Raw genomic sequence first — 18,241 nt, 5'->3', positions numbered from 1 at the left:
GAAGCAGCACTGTTCTTGGGTTGCACTATACTAGAGATTGTATTATCCAGCATTTCTGTTTCAAAAAGGTGATCACTTACTGGATCTGGAACACTGAAATTCCTGTTTAGTTCCCAAGACCAGTTGAGAATACCGGAGACAAATCTCAAAAAAGCTGTCTATGGTACAACAATCACTATTGCACATATTGCTGGATGAGAAATCCACATAATGCCAGTTGCTTCTCTGCAGTATGAATCAATACTCTCAGTTTAATAAAAAGTAATCCACTAGACCTTGGGTGAAGGAATATGCCCAGTAGCCATGCAGCAATAAATCCATGGCCTGAGCTGGGTAAGCCATCAGGTGGGTGAGTGGGTGACTTGGGTCTGGGACAGGTTTGCCTTTCTTCCATGTTTCAAATGCAGTTACAGCTCAGTCAGTTCCATCAGTGCAGTAATCATGGATCTAGATTTCACCCTATAAACAGTTTAGAGTGCTGCAAAAGCACTCCTGAGGGGATTAAGTCCATGAAATGCCATTAGATAACTCACTGTCTCTACTGTCAATGTATAAAAATACAGTAATTTCACAAATACAAGCTGCACCGTTTTGACCAAAATTTTGCTCCCACACCAGAAATGTGGCTTATACTCAGGAGCGGCCAATATGTGAACAATTTTCTGACATTTTCAACCCCGGAAGTGCAAACTGAGTCAGTGCAAACTGCAAAGTCGAGCTCCTTCCAGTAAAACCCTGCATTTACGCGGTTGTTACAAATTGATACTCTGTTGCGTGGCGGGTGGAGCTGCTCCGAGCAGGCAGCACAGGGGGTGTGGAAGGCGGGGTAGCTCCCACCTACTGGCCCCGCGGCTCGGGGGGAGGCAGGGGGCTCCGTGCTTCTGGCCCCGCGGCTCGGGGGAAGGCGGGACAGCTCTCTCCGCTTGGCCCTGTGGTTCGGGGGGCTCCCGTCCCCGCGCGCCACTGCCGCGGGAATGGGGTGGTTCCATCCCCGCCTCCCACCACTGCCGCAGGTGCCGGTGGGCTCTGTGCCCCCCCGCCACTGCGGGGTAGCGCCGGGCCGGGGTGAGCGAGCCCAACGGTGGCGCCGGCCAGCCCTGAGCTGCCCCGTCGAGCGGCAGCGCCGAGCTGGGCCACCCAGCTCTGTCGGCAGCCCCGAGCCCTCATGGCCCGAGCCGAGCCAGTAAACCCTGCCCTGCCGCGGTTCTGTTAGTATCTGGCAACTTTGTTGCACACGGGTCCTCGCTGTGAATGACAGAGCGGCTTATACTCGGGTGCGGCTTATTTATGGCCAAAGAACTAAATATTTGCCAATACCCAGAGATGCGGCTTATACTCAGTGCGGCTTGTATTCATGAAATTACTGTATTTGAGTATTAATAGTTTAGAGAGATTCCTCTACATAAATAAGGGCAGCACCCTCTAAATTACTAATAAATATAGGTCTACAGTCTTTGATTTCAGTACTTTAATTTCAACATTTGTACAACAGGGAAACCTCTGACTTCTCATACAGTATTTGGGCTGTTCCAGTTGGTAAAATATTATGTTCTCATATACACTTTCTCTCTCAATGCATTCAGATTTTACACTAATTTTCTCTGTGATTTCAAATTTTTTCATTTAAAGAAAAGTTTATGTTTCATTTAATGTATGAGTGAAATACACTATTTGTATGTGTCTAAAATGTGCCATCTATGTAACAGAAAAGAGGGATTTGATGTAGCTTCATAATCATCAGGGGAAACAAAGGAAAAAAGGAAAAGAAGTCACTTAAAATCCTAAATGTATTATTTCAGTCGCAAATATAATTCCAAATAACATGTGGAAGTAATCTTTTCTGTCATTCTTGGGATAAAAATTACATTTTAAAACATTTAAAGCATACAGAAATCCCAAGTGCTTTCTTTCTTCCAAGATGTTATCTCTAACATGACTTTAGTATGCTATTATTTCATTCACACATTTCATTCAAGAGTCCTTCAGATTTTGATGCAAAGTTGTAAAATAGCCCTAAAACCTCAAATACAAAGAACGTTGACCTGTTTTCTACTTAATCAGGAGGTTTAAAAGAATAAGCTGCTATCTCTTCTGGGTTTTATGGAGGTTAGCCTAACATAAATCTGTGCTTTTGCTATTCCAAGTTGTAGAAAAATAATTTCATTAATAACAACAGTCACTGCAAATTCTTGTGGCAAAAAAGAAAGTAGCCATTTTTTCACGGAAAAAGCTCTGCACCCAAAAAAAAAAAAACGAGTTACAGTAATTTCACGATTATAAGCTGCACTGAGTATAAGCCGCACTTCCGGGTGCCAGCAACTTTTTGTTCTTTGTCCACACATAAGCCGCACCTGATTATAAGCCACACTTTGGGTTCGGACCAAAATTTTAGTCAAAATGGTGTGGCTTATAATCGTGACATTACTTATGAAACACAATGCATGAATCCAATAAAAGAAGTTAATGTTCTTTTGAGCTTGCCTCAATATATTATCTAAATTTGTGACTTTAGGAGATTTAGTAAGTCATTTAAAGTAACTCTAATATAGCAGCAAGATTTTAAAAATTAGTGCTAGACAAATGAAATATCTTGTTATTGTGGAACAGCTCCAATCTGCAAATCAGGGAAGTCCTCACGGCTTCATCAGTGTTTCAGCACTGCCCCCAGAAGAGTCTATGGATGTTGGAGGAGCAGTTCAGAATTTTCAACTTTTTTCTCTGCCAAGTACACCAGTGAGGCATCCTATAGAACTGTGAATAATTTATGTAAGACATTGGGCTGTAGGTACCCAAGCCTCTCAGCAGAATCAGGTGCCATCAATGACTTTTTCTCATCCACATAAGCAGCTATTACAACTCAGAGGTAAAAGATTTTTCTTTTAAGAGACAGTAATTATACAGCTTCCAGGAAAGCTGTTGGGGTGAGGACCAATTTAAATGTAGTGAATGAGGAAAAAAAAAAAAAGTACAAAGATAAATAGTGATGATAGATCACAGCCTGCAACTCTTTAATTTTGTATTTATATTTCTTTTCAGCTGAATCCCCATGACAACCGCTGTTAACATATTCTGCAAAAAACTATTTCAATTCTATTTGGAAAACCAGTCAAGCTACCCTAAAGACCCACCAGACAGAGGCATTTAGTCCTTTGTCCCATTCCAGCCAACACTATCCAACACAGTCGAAACAAGCACAAAGAGCCTGGGATTACATGTGACAATCCTCCCCCACCACCCCTCTTCCTATGTAGGAGTACTAATTCCCTCTGGGGTTTCAGTATGAGAATTGAAACAGCTAAAGGGTCAGTCAGTCAGCATCACAAACTGCACTATTTACACACTTGTCTTCAAGGCAGCTGTCTACAGAGAGCAGTACTTAAAAAAAAAAAAAAAATTAACACTAATAAAGAACAGTTGTCCAAGGAGTCTGGTGTTCTTGAATGCACCCAGAAAGTCTGACTGCCCAGATATATTTTCTGACATTTCCTGTGTTTTCATTGCAAAACCAACCCTTCTGTGCTTCCTCCTAAACCAAACAGCTTCCCCTCCACAGCTGGGAGTGTTTCCATGCTGTAAAGTTTACTTGCCTCACGTTTTACAGAAAGAAGAAGGGTGTGTGGGAAGAGGTTCCAGCACAGCCTACCCAAGCCTGCTGAGACCACTGGGCCCTGACCTCAGCTAGGTCATTAAAAATTTATTCAGACTGGCCTGTGTTTTCTAGCTTTCTTTTAGTGAAAGAGAAGCTTCACTCTTGGTGTGTCTGATCTGCTCTTGCTGACATGTTTATTATTTTTACTCTTTCGAGCTGTGGCATTCACAAAATATTTTATGCTGAATTGAAGGAAATATCAGCTGCAAATGTCACAACAAGCGTGCTATATCATGTACCCAAATCTGCCTCTCATGAGAGACCCAGAACCAGAGTGACTTGAACAAAAATTAAACCATAGTGACAGAAACATCCAGAGCTTTAGAAGTACACAAATTTGACCAAGAAGATGATATTCAGATGAGGTTATCTACCCAAACCCAGGATAATGCATGTTCCCATACAAATTCCACCCACTCTCTATTTTCTCCAAATCCATTAGAAAAAAGGTCCAGCACCCTGTTGCTATGCTACAGTTGCCAGTGCCTGGTTTTCACACAGCCACAAACAAACCATGCCCATTTCTCACCAGAACCAAACTGGCCAAGCAGAGAAACCAATGCGCCCCAGTCCCTCTGAGGTCAGCCCCACTCTTTCATCACCTCCTTTGGCACCAGGCTCTGTCAAAGGGCCGGTCACAGGAAGCCTCTGCACGTGAGAAGCAGGACTCCTGTTTCAACAGAAGTTTGGACTGTCATCTTGTACACTCCCTTGGGACCAAGGGTTAACTTTACTGAAGACAGTGGAAGTGAAGGCAGTCCTCTCCTTTCCAAACCTCACAGTTACTTGACATTCTGCAAACACTGATTGAACTATAGTTACATGGAGGCTGTACTTTAAGGTGTCCCAAGAAACCTTGAGTTTTCAACATAAAATAGTAAGTTGGCAGAAGTTGAAAGCAAAGGGGCACTATCTGTTAGCATGCTTTAGGCACAGCTGTGATAGGTGAGAACTCTGGGCTGACACAAGACAACAATGTTTTGAAGCCATATGAACTCTTCAGAGGAAATAAAATAAAGGAGAAGGAGCTGATACTTATTTTTCAGCCTTGTTCATTTGGGGGCAGTCAGTGACAGCCAGGAAGTAGGCATGGACTAAAAGGATGAGTGCTGTCTAGGAGCACTGGAGCCAGCATGACCATGGTTTTTCTGAATCTCAGAAGTGGGATTTTACCAGGCCAGAACAACTGAAGGAAGTGGAAGAATTTGCACCTCTCCCCCATCACTCTTCTCTTCCCAGAGGCAAACTTCTCCTAGTCTTACCTTTTTTATTTCCTTCCATCTTGATTACTCCTCAGGATTATTCCTTTCTGATATTTTTTTTGTCTACAAAGACATGTCAGCCTGACAGCTCACCTCTCTTAAAACTGCTTGGCCAGAAGTATGACAGCAAGCACAGATTTATAAAAGCCAATATTAATAAGGTTTTGCAAGGTATTAATGCTGCTTATTAGTATTACTTCCTCACCATGTCTTTCAAGCAGAGATACTGTAAGCATTAGGAAAAATGCACCTTTTTAAAACTTTTTTCCTCAATTTTTCTACTTCTTTTCTTTCTATTATGCAGATATTTGACATGGTCTTGAAAGTAATCTATATCAGACTACCACAACATCATAAAAAACAACAGCCCAAGACCAGTAGATTTTATTTCCTTTATCCCTAAAAGAAATAGTTAATATCATCTTGAAGTACTAGTCAAAGTTTCTATTTGGATTTATAAAAAGCAAACAAAAGAAAATATCTTTCTCACACACACACAAGCAAACAAAAACTCCACAAAAAAATACTAACACTATACCCACAACTGAAGGGATAATGTGAAATAGCTTTGTTTAGGCTATGAGGATTTTTTTAAATGGCTTAAACTATTTTATTTTTTTCCCTGAAGCAGTTAGCAAAATTTTTGATGGGGATTACTGCAGTGGAAATAAACAAGTGGAAATCATCCAGATTGCCTTTGATTTGTCTTTTTTAATGCTCTAAGAATTAATAAGGGTTCCTTTAATCTTTCATCCTTTGCCGTGCCTGTGACATGCTGATTTCCAGAGCAGCTACTTTGCATTTAGGGAACCTCATGTCCATCCACAATTTGACACTGAAGCTGCTGAGTTTCAACCAATGTTTTGCTGGCATGCCCTAATGCTTTTCACCCCCTAGTTCTCACCTCTGTCACCCCAGCATTTGAATGTGATAAGAGCTTTCTGGAGACAGCAGTGCCAGACAGCAAAGTGGAGGGAATCGGAATAACTATATCTGAATCTTCCTAGGATAGATAAGAAACCCTCTCTGCCCAATCAAACAAGCCCATAGTAAAGCCAGCTGCCCTCCACCATTTGAAAAGAAAAAAGAAAAAAAATAAAAAAAGGAGGACAAAAAGTAAAAGAAACAAGAAAAAAATAGGAAAAAATAGAATTAAAAAAAAATAAAAAGTAACCAAGCAGACAAACAGAATAATCTCAGTGTGGAAGGGGATGGAAAGAGAAACAGGAGAGACATTTCTGAAAATTAAATTGATAATAAGTGAAGACGCATTCCTGTTTTGAGTCTTGACAACAAGTGTTTGCAAACTGCCTATACCCAGGAAAACATTTCTCAAATTCAAATGCCACCAGAGCCTTTTAAGAACAGCTCTTTACAGGGCAAAACAGACTGCAAGTTAACATTTCACAAGTACCTACTGAACTAGAAAACACATAGTTTTAATCATATTTCAAATTCATATAGACACTTCCCAGATCACAAAAAATGTCAGGGCTGATAAATAAACCCAGTATTTGTACTCCTCCAGGGTGCACCTAAATTGTGACCCCAGGTTCCCTTCTTTCAGTCCCAGCAGATGCTGTTTGTCTGGCACCCGGAGCTGGCTGTATGCTTTACTCACCAGCTGACTGCTGTACCAATACAGAGATGACTCCTTTAGCACACACCAGAACTTTTTCCATTTGTTGCCAATGAAAGCTCCTTTTTCCTTCTTTTTGTAGAGCCATCCTTGGCAATCGGCTTGCCCCAGCTCTTTGCAGGATATCCTCCGTCGGCTCATTATAAAGAACCCTGTGCCATTAAAAATACAGTGTTGTGCTTGCTTAAAACTGCATTACCAGGAAAGATGTTGCTGCCAATTAAGGATATCATCCTTACTTAGGAATCTCAGCAAGTCATCCAAGTATATCTTAAAATATACTTAGAAGTCATTCAGTTTTATAATGGCTGTGACAGTAACATACATTCATTTGAAAGGCTTGCTGATGTTCAGAAATAGAACAGTAAGATATAGATAATGCAGATACTAATTAATGCTAAGATAACCATACACGAGTTTTTGTAAATTAAAAATACAGTCTTTGATCCTTTTAAGAGAAGCATGCATATATTTTCCCTCACACAGCTGCACTGCAAAGAATACATCTATTTAAGTCAGCTAGAGAAAACTGTTATCCCAAGCACATGAAAACCACTAGTGTGTATATCTGTGCAGGCAGCTGATTCTACCTCACTGATTTCCAGCTTTGATTCAATTAACATACCACAAGGATTTAGTCCAAAGGAACAGCCCGTTGTCATTTTTCGCAGAATTGGTGTAAGAATCAGTGGAGTTAAAAAGCAGCTTTTCACCAGATGAGTAGCAGTACAAAATCCTCACCCTCCCAATAATAAGACATACTAAGAAAATAACAAAAGAGGAATTCAGGAGAGAAAAGGAAAAACAATCTCTCATTACCTTGGCTTTTCTTTTTTGCCTTCTGACGCAAAGGAACCTGTAAGAAATGCAGGAAGGAAAGAAAAGAGGAAATTTCAGATTGTGTTGCAACATTTGTGTAGAAAGGGGAGGGGGAAGCTCGAGAAGGACGTGGTGGTGATGCTGGTGGTATATGCAGGATGGAAACACATAACCCACTCACTGCTGAAGGGACGTTAGCAGCTGAAGCAAAAAATGTGTTAATTAAAATTGATGTATATCTAGTTGAGCAAGAGCAAACACAACCCTATTACACATGTGTCTATCTACTACTGCTTCCTGTTTCACATTCACAGGCAGCTTCTACTTCGCTGTGTTTGCCTGAATTGTATTCTGTGTTTTGAAGTTGAAAAATAGAAGTTAAACCTCCAGCATTTTAATGCTTCATTAGGCTCCACAAGGAGGATTTACAAACATGAGGAGATTAAAAAACATGCCAGATCACTGATAGTAATTTAGCTCATTCTAAGAAATCCCAAAAAAGAAAAAAAATGAATCTTCACCTTTGCCTTTTTCTTTTTTTTTTAATGCAGAACATATATTTTTCCTATGAAATAGTTTCATACTATTTCTTAAGAAAAAAATCACACAAAATATTCAGAAATTTTAGTCTCTGCAAAAGTAACACAATTGAATTTATTTATGCATTTACAGTCTACATATTTAATGCTGCATAAACACATAGAAAATGAAACTAAAAGAGAAGACCACAGAATAAAAAAGGAGGCAATTGAAAATGGAAGGTCTGTCTTTTGGAATAAATTCTCCCCCGACAGGCTGGTTGGTTGTGTGATTGCGGACAAAGTACTTGACTTCTCTTTGCCTCAACCTTTCCTTCTCTAGAGTGGGAGCTAAAGCATTCACTTTTTTCTATTTTTAAGAAGGGTTTGAAGCCTCTGGATGACAAATGCTGGATAAAGTGACGTATGATTTAATATGCTGGCCACAACGTTGCTATGCAAAGGCGGCAGCTACCTGATCCGCTGCAGAGCTACGCTATGAACATCTCCAGTGTAACCCCTCCGCCTCACCAGACAGCTTCTCAGAAACACAAAACCTCATTTCACATCACTCTTGAAAAATTTGATGGCTCTTGTCACAGGCAAATTAAAGGTGAGTAAAGCTAGACTGTCTGCAAACAATTAGAGAAGTGACCACTGTCACCAGTATTTACAAGAGCTACAACTATCTGAAGCAGGGATCTCTGCAGGGTGAACCACAGAGCACAGAGCCATGTATCACAGTCCTGTACTTATCTGGCACCTATTTGACATGACCTGAATAACACTCTTGCAGGAGGCTTTATCAGGCATGAATAATCCCAGACTCCTGCTTAATCACTGAATATTCTTTTTTCCTTTCTCCTTTTTATTTTTTTTTTAATTCTTCCACTGTCTCTCTCTCTGACTATTCTCCATGACAACACACAAAGAAATGCAATAAGAAAACACATCACCTCTGTTAGGGATTCTGCTATTTCCCCATCCTTTATAGGCCACCCTTCATGTCTTCATTCCAAAGAAACTTACATCCTATTTAGGACACATGGAAATAATATATGGCCTCAGGGAATCAATGGGTCACACAAACTAATTATTTTCCTTCAGAATTATCCAAAATGGTATTAAGAAAAACAAATATGAATCAGATCTCCTTGCCCAAAAACTACATAGTAAAGCAACATCACATCTTTGTCATGGTGCTATAGTGGGGTCATTTCATCTCTAACCAATATAAAGTCATAAAAAAGAAGAGAGATGCTGAGACAGGATGTGGCTCTCTGTACAGAACTGAGGAGGAAGCAATCTTTCCACTAACCTTGTTGATGATCTAAAGAAAAATAACACGGTCTATTGCTCATCTGTCAAGAAAGAGTTAATACCCATGTTATGTAAGTCATCTGTTGGGGCCCATTTTATATCAGATTGAGGCAAAAACTGATCACCTATTAAGAGCTTGAGCTAGCTAAAAGTATTTACAAATGTATTATTCTGTGGCAATGATGGTATCCTGCTGCAAGTTGATAGGGGTGATGAACCAACTCTCTTTTCTTCATATATTGTGGGAGAAGTTGGGAAATGAATGGTGGAAGGAAGAGCAGTTTCTCCAGCCTGAACAGCATTTAATTTGCCAGGAAAAAATCCATGGTAAATCTCTAACAAAATAACTGCTGAAGAAATTTTTTTTAATTAAGATACATTTCTCATTATCTTTCCAAGTATTCCTGAAAATTGAGGCAAATACTCAACAAATTAGCACTAAGCCTGGAATCCTGCAACTTCTGGTTGTGTTTTAGTGCTGTTCAGAAACCCAGTTTCATCCTATTAAAAAGATGTGTTCTGCTCCACACAAGAGAAATCTTATCCCAAACTGCAGCAATAAAATCTGGTATGATTCACAAAATTGCCTTCTCAAATTTTGTTGATCTATAAACAAATAAAAACAATCTCTTTCTCCAAAGCACAGTGTTTGGAGTCAGATAGATACTTTATGAAATAAACAAACAATTTTTAGTAAAACTGTTTTCATCTCAAACCAATAGAAAACCTATATTTAAATGAATCTAGCACAAAATTCATAAAATGTCTTACCAGCATAGTTTGGATTCAATTTTCCATGAGAATACAATATATTAGCAAGTCTCTAGTGGCAAACCTTTTTTCAAGAAGTAAATTAAAGTTTCCTTCACTGAAAACTCTTTTATAAAAAAGTCAATAATCTTTTATGTCAGTGGACCTGGGTGAACATTGATTAAGAGATACGTTTAAGTTCCACTCTTCTAGCGATTCTTACCAGTGCAGAACAAAGAGAAAACTGTGGGAGGCAGAGTTGTTACCAATAAAACCAGGGGCATAACAGCAGTTTCAGATGTGAGGCACTAGCAGACATAATCACTGGAAAAATCTGAAACTAAACCAAATGTCATGATTTTGCTTTTAAAAATGGTGTGCATTTTTCTACAATTTTCAATTTCCTGATTAGAAATTACTTATCTCATTATCACAGGTTCAACTGAAAAACGAACTAAGAACATCAGATGTATTTCTGTTTCTTCCAACCAAGGGAAATCTGAGAGCAATAGTTCTCAGAAAGATCTGGGATAACTGCAAAACATACACTTTTGTGCAAGATTGGTAATAGAGAGTAGGTCTTAATTATTTTGGTAGGTTTTGGTTTGCTAAGGACTGAATGGGATTGGATAGTTATCCTGCAGAACACAGACTTCAAACTTGCTATCTATTGCTCCTCCACTTGGCAAATGTACCATGAGTGAGTTGCAAAGGAACCTGTTCAACTGTGCATTGTTCATAGCCTGCCTGTGCCAGGCAGGCTCCAGCAGTGAGCAAAATATATGAGAGAAGTTAATTTCAGCAGAGGCTTCTGTCAGTTTAGATGTCCTATTTTTCCACAGAATCACAGCACGATTAAGACGGAAGGGACTTCAGGAGATCATCTAAATCCACTCCCCATCTGGTTTTCCAGGACCATTTCCAGATGGCTTTTGCATTTCATCAAGCATGGAGACACCCCACCCTCTCTGGGCAACCTGTGACAGTCATCCTCACAGTAAAAAAGGTTCCCTGATGTTCAGAGGGATCCTCCTGTGTTTTAGTTTGTGTCCATCACTTATCACCCTTCTAGTTCTGTCATTGGGCACCAGTTAAAAGAATCACAGAATTGTTAGATTGGTAAAGACCTTTAAAATCATGAAGTCCAACCATCAACTTAGCAGCACCATCATGTTGGTCATTAAAACATGTCCTCTTCCTTGCATCCTCCCTTCAGGTATTTATGCACATGGGTAAGAGCCCCCCTGGGCGTGTTTTCCAAGTTAACAGTCCCAGTTCACTTAGTCTTTCCTCATATCTTAGGTGCTACAGTCCCTTAATTATTCCTCTGGCCCTTCATTGGGCCTCTTCAGTATATCATGTGTCTCTTAGATTGAGAAGTTATTCCAGGAGTGGCCTCAGCAGCACTCAATGAATTATGACCACCCTTGACCTGCTGGCAATACTTTGTCTAATGTAGCCAAAGATACCATTTACCTTCCTTGCAGCATGGACACATTGTTGGCTCACGATATCCACCAAGATTCCCAGGTCCTTCTCTGGAAAGCTACTTTCCAGCTCTACGACTCCCAGCATGCATTGATTTCCCCTGGCAGTAACATTTGTGCCCAAATGGAATAACATCAGGGGATAGGAGTCAGAGGGCTGGGCAGGCTTTGGAAGTCTCTGCACAACATCCTGGATTCTGGTCCCACCTGGCAGCACACATCTCTAGATGGCTGGTCAGGCCTACAGATGGGTCCTTTGTCCCTCCCAGCAGGGTCACACACTGCAGGGTCTCACCATTTCTTCCTGGTAGACCTACATGTTTTACAGTTAAGTAAACCATGTCTTTTGCTAAGGGACCCTATCTCCCTCCCTTCCACTTTTTCTAATGCTGCACAGTATGCACATTTCCTCCCAAACGTCCTCCACTTGCCAGCTCAGCTCCTCCAGGATGGCCTGCAGGACTGAGACACATCAGCCTTGGCCTCAGGGAGAGGCTCCTGACACCCCCTGAAGTCTGGGACTTGGAGAGCTGCAGCCACTCTACGTGGAGGCCTCTGCCCTAGCAGGGACAGCTGGTTCTACCTTCTGGAGAAATTGCCCTGTTGCCACCATGTCTAAGGCTGTTACAGCCCCACACTTTGAGTGGAGGTCCCCTTATTTCACTCTTGCTTCACTCCCTGCTGCACAAAAACATGGCTCTGTTGGCTGCTCTTGGATAGGTCCTTCTCGAACACCAGTTGAAGGACTCTTGATCCTTTCTATTCAGAGGGAGCTGCATCAAAGGCTCCAGAATTCCGTGGTCAGGGGCAGCCTGCAAACTCCCCAGGAATAAAAAAATTGGGTGCAATATGTATATGAGGCTGTTTCAGGGGAAAGGAAAAAAAAAAAGGCAGGGGCATTGGGCTAATACTGAAAAACAGGCTTCACGTCTCATGAAGTCCTACTCACATGAGTACTATGCATGAGTCTGAGAAGGCACCAAAGGCAGCTATGATCAACAGTTATATTCTACAGAGCCATATTTTCTTTAAGCTTCCCAGGGGTTAGACTGTGTGGCTAAGAAATCCTTGGCTAAGTTCATGTATCTTAAGTCACAGTTATCTCATCCATTGAGGGGTAGCATCAGGCACGTGCAGTAGATTTCATTTTATCCGTATAGCAGAACTGGGGCAACCTCTCCACTTGGATTGGCCCATAAGAAAGATTTTTTTTGATACTGATACTGTTCACATGCGCTATTCTTTTACACTGTTCATGGTCTTTGTGACTACAAGGATATAATCCCCACATATGACATCTTCAGATGATCAATAACTCTGGCATAACTTCAATTATACTTACAAGAATATTGCCATCAGTTTCCATGAATGGTTTCAAGGTTCAGTGGAAAAGCTGTTAAAAGAGAAAATTTTGTGTACTTAAGCTCTGTATCATATTTTCATATAAAATAACTCTTGGCAGCAGAGCAAAACAATGCTTTAAAACATTCTAACTCTACCCTCCGACTTCTTCCAACCCCTAAAAAATAAAAAGTTTTCCAAAGACAATCCTAGGTTATGCAAACTGATTTTACTTGTTTAGAAATCAACAAACAGTAAGTAACATTAACTGAAAACTATCTAAGCTTATTTTTTATGAAATAAACAGAACAAAGCTCATGGATGTGGTCATGTGCTTGGTTGTGATGGGTTTTGGAGTTGATTGGAATTGGAGATTTTTGGGGTTTTAAGAGGAAATGCAAGAGAGAATAAATAAATAAAAGTGAGAGTGGATTTTTTTGTTTGTTTTGGTCTTTAGTCTGAAAGAAATCTATAGTATTTGGACTCCTGCTTTGGTTAAGTAATTCCCAGCATTTTCTAGGAATATAAATTCAGCAACCTTCTGGCTCTCCTGAAGAGGATGAGACCTCACACTGGACTACTCATTTTATAATGGATTGGCATTTTCCTTTCTAGAGACCAAAATCTGTGCAGTCCAAAATCTGTGCAGCAGACACTGGATTCTGTTTTCCAAAGACACACCAGGTTAGTAGGTATCCATTTAGGTTGCAGATGAGGTGATTTCAATTGGTTAACGCAAGCACTTGTCAGCTCCCTGTGAGATTTCCCTTTGGTTGGTAGAATGCACAGATGATGAATCTATGCAGTGTACAAGACAAATGAAAACACACCTATAAAACTCACCCCTCTCCATGTGAAAGAATCATGGAGGAAAATGGGAGAGGATACAAAGCTCTGCTGAAGCAAGCAAGAAAGGATTTCCAGAAATAGAGCCATACTTCAGAAGAACTTCACAAGAACATTTTTCCTGTTACTAGAACCAGTTATTTAAGATATGTGTCACTCCTCATACATAATATTTGTCTTAGTTTGAAAATAAAATCTTAAAAAATAAAATAAAAACCCACCTACTGGCTTCCAGCAATTTCAAAATAAAAATAGAAAGGCAAACAAATACATATTTTTCTGGCTCCCAGTCATTTCTGTTCAAAAGTAGAAAGAACCACTTTCTATAAGTAGCTCAAGTTGAAGTAATATCATGATGAGGAGAAATGTTATGGCCAATAATTTCAAGGATGTTTAAAAATCATAGCTTGTACAAACAAGCAGAGGAAACACCTTGACTTATACAAGTAAATTAACATTGAGCCTCAAATACAGAGCAAGCAAGAAAGGGAATAACAGACCACATCACAGTAATTATTGTAACGTGGCCTTTTTCCTGTCATTTCTTAACTTCATGTGTGCCTTGGGTTTGGGGAGGAACTGCACAGCTTTGAATCAGACACAGTACCAAGAGTAAGAGGAGAAGCACTAGTTAACTGGCACAGCAATGCTTCCTCCTGTGTGCTTTGTGCCAAATGGATTTCAGCTAACTCTCCTCAGTGACTTTAACTCAAACATTTGTTTAGTTTCCAGAAATTGCATAAGCAAATTTGAGCCAGCATCCAGTTCAAAAGCAGCATTGACTTCCATCCCATTCTAGTTAAAGAATATAATTTATTCTTCCCTGTGCAATGAAAGATACTTTAAAAACCACATAGTCACTGCAGAAATAACTTGTTGACACTTAATCTGAGTTTGTTTCTCCTAAGAAAGCCCAACCTGAGTGAGATTAGTTACTCTGTGAAAAGGCATTAGGATTTTTATATCCACTCAAGTGCACTCAACTGTTTCAAAACTAACATTTCAGAAGGGCATAACCTGTTTATCTTTGCACTAGAGCGAAATAAGTGAGCCTTGTCAATTTTGCGCAGGTGCACTGGGGGAAAACTATCTCTCCTTTCTAAACCGTCAGTTGAATTGGAAGAAGGAGCTGGATAAATGTGGCCATTCAAACAGAGCCAACCAACATCCACCTTACTGGATGGCCCAGCACAACTCTGCAGGTGCTGTCTCTGGGAACCACAGCCCCCTGTTGAGCCCCTTACACAGACTGCAGCTGGCATCCCATGGTGGGCAGTGCCCTCCGTTTTCCCTCTGTGTTGTGTCAGTGGTCACACATGGCAGCCCAGGGCCGTGCTCAGGGCTGGCAGCTTGGCCAAAGAGAAGGGCTTCCCAGCCCGCAAAAGCTGCACCTGAGCTCAGGAGCTTTGCAGGTCAGTAAGAGGTTAGTAAGAGACAACCCTTCAGGTCATATCATCAGGAAGGCATCCTGACTCCTAGCTGGAATAGCTGCAGCACGAGAAGACTCAGTCCATTTCACAGCACTCACAGTGCTCTGTTACATCCTGAAGGCCTTTGTGCATCCTTGTCCTGAATTTGAAGAGGGATATCACCCCAAAAGGTGGGTGTGGCATTCTAGCCCTCTTCCTAAAACTTTCCACTTGCAACAAGCTGAATTCTAGGAACAGAAGGAGAGGAAAACCCTCCAGCCTACAGATTAAGGTACCCACATGGAAGATGTGCAACAGGATAGCACTCTGATATAACAGATGCTCAATTTGCTAAAATGAAATGTGGAATAAACCAAAGAGAGAAAATTAAACACGGTAAACCCTCTCCCACTTCAGATGGCTTCAGAAACAGTAAAACAAACTTGCATCTCTCCTTTTCTGCAGGCTAAACTGTAATGGATGTACTCAATAAAAGCAAAGGGGATGGATTTATATAATCATTTTGTAAACCATATCTATAATTCTTTGGCTTTTCTAGGATTTATCTGAACCACCTGATTTCATTCCAGTCTGAATTAAATACAAAGTCAGATGTGGTTTCAGTTAAAAGATTTCTAAATCTAGTTCTTGAGGGTTTTTAAAATTTTGATTTAACAACTGAACTTTAAGTATCAGTGTGCATAGTTTTATTAGTCTCACTTCACCCTTGCTTTTTCAAGAAGAGTAATAAGTAGGTATGTGAGCAATAAGCTGATGCAACAAATGTGAAAATGTGACAAGTGTCTTATCAGAAATATCTTGCATTAATAGATAGAGGTAGTCTATCTGACTCATCATCTCTGCTAAAATGTATAGAAATATCTCTATAAAGATCAAATGTAATTTGAAAGGGTGGAAAAAAGAAAAAAAAAGAAAAAGAAAAAGAGAACACTGAGGTTCCAATGACTCTAATTGCAAAAATCAATTTTAATTCATTAGTAATATTCCTCTTGGGAAAATCAAAATCCACAAGGCCTTATGCTGTCTCTTGCCAATTACAAGCTACAGTGAGTATGTCAATCTGCAATGATCATGGCATAAGCCTGCCAGACATGCCTTCCAGGCATCTCTCAGATGACATCCAGAGTGGACATATGCCTTCCTGCTTCTGAGCAAAATATTTGATATATGCAACATGACTCAGACTATTTGTGTCACAGAAGCACCCAAAATGTGCATAGCTAAGATCCTGTTCAGGTGGCATCAACACAGACTACTCCAAAAGAAAACTTCTGTTTTACCAAGCACCAAGCCAGGACTGTAGACAACCTGAAAAATAAGCTCTGAGCCTTCTGTTTACATTTCTCACGCTGGTCACCAGCTTTAACCCTGCTCTTGTTTTCTGTTCATTTGGCAGCCTGAAATAATCTGCACTTCAGTGGGCAATGAATTGACAGGTGGTATGAAACTAGTGAGAGTGCTACCAAAGTTTCCCCCACAAAAATCAATGATTACTTAATCACATATTTCACCAGACATTGCCCCAATTTACAGCAGTGCTTGAAGCACTGTCCTATGGCAAGGAGACAGCCTTACATAATAGTCCTAAATTATCACATTACCTCTAACTGAGGTTCTTGCAACAATGCAGGGGGGAAATGATCACAGTGATTGCAAACTCTTACTTGTCCTTAGGCTTACTAGAGGTCAATTTAATCTGACAGAACCTTACCATTAACCACTAATTAGTCAGCTCTAGTCAGGTACTTGACTGGTTAATCAGCTATCTAAATTGACTGCCTAACTTGTACAAGGAGTTTCTTGGCCTGCAGATTTTCTCTCACATACAGGCTCACCAGGGAAGATGGATATTAAGGTGGTACCTTGCCTCTGGGCAATAACAAATAGACACTGAGGTAATTTTCACCAAAGTTCATGGACCTGTCCCATCTTGGATAAGGTTGCCTCACCGACCTTGGTCTCCAGGACTTCATGTTTCCAACTGCAGATGAAGCTACAGATTCACCATTGGCATCAGAAAGAGCAAGTCTATGAAAATATAGTCATAAGGCATAATTATCAGAGTATACCTTCAGCTTGGGCCTCAATGGATAACTTTAACCTTTTGAACAAGCATTACACTTTGCAAAGGGCTCTTTTCACAGGCTTAGCAGCAAGAAACTGCATTTTTCATATCTAATACATTTGTATTTTATAATACCATTGGTTATAACATTGTTTTCAAATGCATTTGGAATTACTCAATCCCCTCATGTGAAAGCAATTCAAAAAGATGACTTCTGACTCTGTTTGGGAGAAGGCCAGGGAAAACTGGAACAAAGTTCACTGCTCCTGTGTTGGAGACAGAAAGGGTCTGGAGACATCGCCCTGCTTGGATCATGGCCAGGTTCTGTCAGCCCAGCTGGGAAGCCCAAGGGCAGCAGGTTATATGTGCTGACAGCTCTGAGCAAGCAGTTTCAGGAGTCAGTGCTCTCTGCCTTCAGGAGGAGAGGGGCTGGAAAGAAAGAGGAGGTTCAACAAAAGGAAGACATGGTCCAGCTGCCTCTATGGCCTCACAGACTAAAACGAGAAAACAAAATGGCATGCTTAATGAAGTGCATCTGTCCCAAATTCCTTCTGGTGTCAAGTGACTCTTAGTGCTGCTATGCTTGAAAGCCAAGGAAGAGTTTGCAGAAACATGGAGTGCAGTGCTTCAATTCCTACTGCTTCCTAGCCCGCTTTTTGTTTTTGTTGTGGCAGGCAATGAAAAGCTGGCTGCAAAAATAGATGAAAAGTTAGTGCACTGAAGGGTAAGGAAACACTCCAGGGAAAAAGAAGTACTTTCCTGATGTTCTGCTCCTTCCAAAGATACACAGGTTTTTTCTAGTCCAGAAGATGAAACACAGAAGGGAGGAAGGAAAAAAAAAAAGTAAAAAGCCTATAAAAGCCTCCTGAGACAACAATCTAAGCGGTTTATCTTGAAGCAAGTCCCTTGTGAAAAGATACAGGTGAGGAGAGAGGGACCATCATTCCCTCCTCTATTTTTTCCCATCAGTTGTTCAGCAAGGACAGTTTTGAGGTCCAGAACTGCAGGGTCCAGTACCTAAAGAGAGAACAAGGGCATGATTCACCCTAGCACAGAGGTACAGAACTGCTGCTCTACTTGCAAATTTGGATTATTGCACTGACAAAAACCTGAGA

The 18,241-nt window shown here is 40.6% G+C and overlaps 1 protein-coding gene across 4 annotated transcripts in view; it reads right to left on the bottom strand.

The window, feature by feature from the left end:
• Positions 1 to 12,837, bottom strand: part of IPCEF1 (interaction protein for cytohesin exchange factors 1) — a 45,324-nt gene extending 32,487 nt beyond the window's left edge. For 2 of the 4 annotated variants that reach the window (XM_033054889.1, XM_033054890.1), the window contains exons 1-3: positions 12,787 to 12,837; positions 7,370 to 7,406; positions 6,533 to 6,702 (exon numbers count right to left, since the gene is read on the bottom strand). In XM_033054889.1, coding sequence (XP_032910780.1) covers positions 6,533 to 6,702; positions 7,370 to 7,406; positions 12,787 to 12,810 — 231 coding nt within the window. In that variant the 5' untranslated portion in view covers positions 12,811 to 12,837. Of the gene's footprint in view, positions 1 to 6,532; positions 6,703 to 7,175; positions 7,290 to 7,369; positions 7,407 to 7,550; positions 7,621 to 12,786 lie in introns of those variants that run through there. The other 2 variants (XM_033054892.1, XM_033054891.1) reach the window with 2 other exon arrangements.
• Positions 12,838 to 18,241: the final 5,404 nt, after the last annotated feature.

Source organism: Catharus ustulatus, chromosome 3, assembly GCF_009819885.2.
Source record: "Catharus ustulatus isolate bCatUst1 chromosome 3, bCatUst1.pri.v2, whole genome shotgun sequence".
Taxonomy (NCBI): Eukaryota; Metazoa; Chordata; class Aves; order Passeriformes; family Turdidae; genus Catharus; species Catharus ustulatus.
The sequence above is the reverse complement of the archived record's forward strand: the minus strand, read 5'-3'. Positions and strand labels throughout refer to the sequence as shown.